At 38.9% G+C, this 3375-nt stretch overlaps 1 protein-coding gene across 1 annotated transcript in view; it reads left to right on the top strand.

The window, feature by feature from the left end:
• The window catches only part of dpp3 (dipeptidyl-peptidase 3), a 10244-nt gene extending 9274 nt beyond the window's left edge, over window positions 1–970 (top strand). Inside the window, exons 17-18 of the mRNA XM_017308490.1 lie at window positions 43–259; window positions 424–970. Coding sequence (XP_017163979.1) covers window positions 43–259; window positions 424–566 — 360 coding nt within the window. The 3' untranslated portion in view covers window positions 567–970. The remainder of the gene's footprint in view (window positions 1–42; window positions 260–423) is intronic.
• Window positions 971–3375: the final 2405 nt, after the last annotated feature.

Raw genomic sequence — 3375 nt, 5'->3', positions numbered from 1 at the left:
TGTTGAAATCAAAATCCAACGAATGGCTAATCTGATCCCACTTATTTTCAGGTGTTTAAGTCAACCGCTGACGTGGAAGGAGGCAGAGCTCTCTACGAGGGTTACTCCACTGTCAGCGACACCGGCACTCACAACTTCCTGCGTCTGCGTGAGACCGTGCTGCTTCGCAAAGAAGCTCGCAAAATGTTTGTTCAGGCCAACACCAGAATCAGTGGCAATAAGCTGGAGTTTGGTGACAGACACATGAATCAGACTGGAGGTAAATTAAATGGCTACCAGAAGCTAAAAWWTTATTATTACAGCCAGTGTTATAAAGACAAACATAAAATTTAAGTTGTGAATAAATTATGGTTGTAGTGCTGCCAAATCCTGGTAATTATTATTTTCTGCCGTKYAACTTGTGTCGCTCTGTGCTGCTTCCAGGGGAGAACGTGGAGCTGGTGGAATATGAAAGCAGTGCTGCAGGTTTGATTCGCTCCTTCACCGAACGCTTCCAAGACGACGCGGAGCAGCTGGAAGCCGTCCTTTTGGATCTGAACAAAACTGACGCCCGTTACTGGTGTTGATGAATCATTGGCTCCACAGGTTTAAAAAATGACTATGGAAGTCTGTTTTTATGTCCTGAGAAGGTCTAAATGAGGCGGTGAAAAGAAAATTCTTAAAATCAATAAGCCATAAGATGTGCACAACAGCTGTAAGTTGCTGTTTTGTTCACATCATGTTGGATTGTTGAAATGTGCTTGTTCAAATTCAGGCGAGTATAAGTGAACTGATTTGTAAAGCAACAGATCTCTTTGTAAAAGCCACTCSGAACACATTTTGTAATAAGAAGTATTAGAAACAGTGGAACCTGGAAATGAAATAGATTCTTRCATAAAGTTTTTTTCTGTCATGACATTTGTCATTCTGTACCTAAACTGATTTTGACKGTTAATTTGTGGCTAAAAATAAAATAAATATGTCTGACTTTTTTCGTTTATTTTTACAGGTTTTAGAAAAGTTCAAAGTTAGGTAAACCTAGTCTGCAAGTTTCACAATAATAAAACATTTTTAATCCAGTCATAACATTAATTATGAGGAAGAAACAAATGACTAAACACAAAAATGTACATTTGGGTTTTTCATGTCTTCTTTGTCATTATATTTTAAAATCTTTGTGAACCAAACAAAAAAATAAAACAACATATTAAGTGAAACTATATTACATTGCTACATATTTTACAACTTGCTAATATTAAGTGCATTGAGGAAAAATGTTTCTTGTTTCTGACTGCTTATGCCTCTTGTGCAATGGCCTTATAATATACTCTAGTACATAAACTACTGCACAAATGATCATTTCATATTTTTATACTCGATTAACAAAACATGTTCAGCAGTTACTGAAGTGGGAAGATATCAGAACAATATAACATTACTTGTCAAAATTTAAGATAAATAAATACCCGGTGATGCATGATGTCTTTCATTCATAGTTTATTATTATTTATGTATTAATTCCCATTTGCTCCCAAAATAAAATGAATTTTGTATTTTAACAATTAGTTTATATTNAGGAAAAATGTTTCTTGTTTCTGACTGCTTATGCCTCTTGTGCAATGGCCTTATAATATACTCTAGTACATAAACTACTGCACAAATGATCATTTATCATATTTTTATACTCGATTAACAAAACATGTTCAGCAGTTACTGAAGTGGGAAGATATCAGAACAATATAACATTACTTGTCAAAATTTAAGATAAATAAATACCCGGTGATGCATGATGTCTTTCATTCATAGTTTATTATTATTTATGTATTAATTCCCATTTGCTCCCAAAATAAAATGAATTTTGTATTTTAACAATTAGTTTATATTWGTTATCTATCATTTCTTGAATTTTACAAAAACCATGATGTTCATGGATTTATTTTTAATAGATCAAAATGTGCTACTGTATTAATATTTTAATTACATAAAATAAAAATAAGCAGCATATTTAATTGAGAATTATTTATTTCCAACTTGCAAGAACAAGAATCTATATTTGCASATTGAACATGATTGGTATGGATGGGTTTGATTTGCAAACATTTCAACTGTTTTAAATTTAAAAAATGACTTGCTCCCTAATTGAAAAGGGAGACCACATAAAGCATGTTTTAAGAAACATGTCATTCAAATATTAATTATTCCTATAAGATATCTCTGCTCATTCTTGAAAAATGTTTAAGACCTTAACTATTTTGAAATTAATCGACAGTCTTAAGGTGCTTGCTCATCACTTTGTTTAAGTGTGTCCTGTTTATGGGGTAACTCAGGTGGAGCCTCTGTTGCTTCTTCAAGATTTACTTTCAGAACTGAAGATTTCTGCTTCAGGGCTCTTTACATCGATATTGTTCTCTTTCGTCTTTTCATCCGAATCCTTTGCCTCTCCATCATCGTCTTTATCCCTACCCGTGTGTGCTGCTTCATCCTCAGCCTCCTGCGCTGATCTCTGCTCATCTGAAGGAGCCTCTGCACAGCAGACTTGTTCTGACAGCAAAGAGGAGTTCATAGAGGTTACAGGGGAGAGAGATGGAGAAATGCTGGGCGAGTCGTATGGGGAGAGGAAGAGAGGCACTTTGGGGGATACAGACGGGGACTGATAAGGTGAGAAGGATGGGGAAGAACTGGGAGAGCAGCGAGGAGAGCGGGAATGACACGTTTTGGGAAAAAGAGGGGGGCCTCTTGGAGAAACTGATGGCGACTGGTAAGGAGAAAGCGAGGGAGAGTGGGCACTGACCGCAGAACAAGGCTGCATGTAATCATCTAAAAGATGCTCCATTATGGCTGGCAGCTCAGCTAAAGCCATTTCCTGTTTGATGTCGGCTTCAGTGTGGCCCATCTCGCTCTCTGCTTGGCCCTCTTCCTGTATCTCTGGCCAGACATAAAGATCTACTGATGGAGGCTGCTCAACCTGGAGTGTTCCTCCGTTGGGTTTGACTCCCCCTCCTTTTAAAGCTTTACATCTCCCTTTGGTTTTAGGCATGAGGGGTGGAGGAGGCGGCGGAGCGAGCGGAGGGGAGAGCGAGCTTGACGTCTCTGTGGAAACTCGAATCTTTAAGCTGCGTTTGAACATGTGCCTTCTGGAGAACGCATTCTGTGACTGCAAGAAAAGAGGGTTGATGAAGCAGAGGGCRCCCTGACCGGAGCCRCAGTTCAGTTCTCTGGGGCTCCGCGTTGTGATCGGACAAAACTCCTGGAACAGAGTCGGATTTGAATCAGATTTAGTGCCGTTTGARTGGGGTTCAGCTGCACTGAGCCGGTTCTCTGCATCTGGTTGGAGAACACAGTCTGGCTCCGCTGCACAGTTAGTCTGTAGAAGGACAGGTGGAGCCGATGGTGCAA

The sequence above is a fragment of the Poecilia reticulata genome, linkage group LG14 (assembly GCF_000633615.1).
Source record: "Poecilia reticulata strain Guanapo linkage group LG14, Guppy_female_1.0+MT, whole genome shotgun sequence".
Lineage (NCBI taxonomy): Eukaryota > Metazoa > Chordata > Actinopteri > Cyprinodontiformes > Poeciliidae > Poecilia > Poecilia reticulata.
The sequence above is the reverse complement of the archived record's forward strand: the minus strand, read 5'-3'. Positions and strand labels throughout refer to the sequence as shown.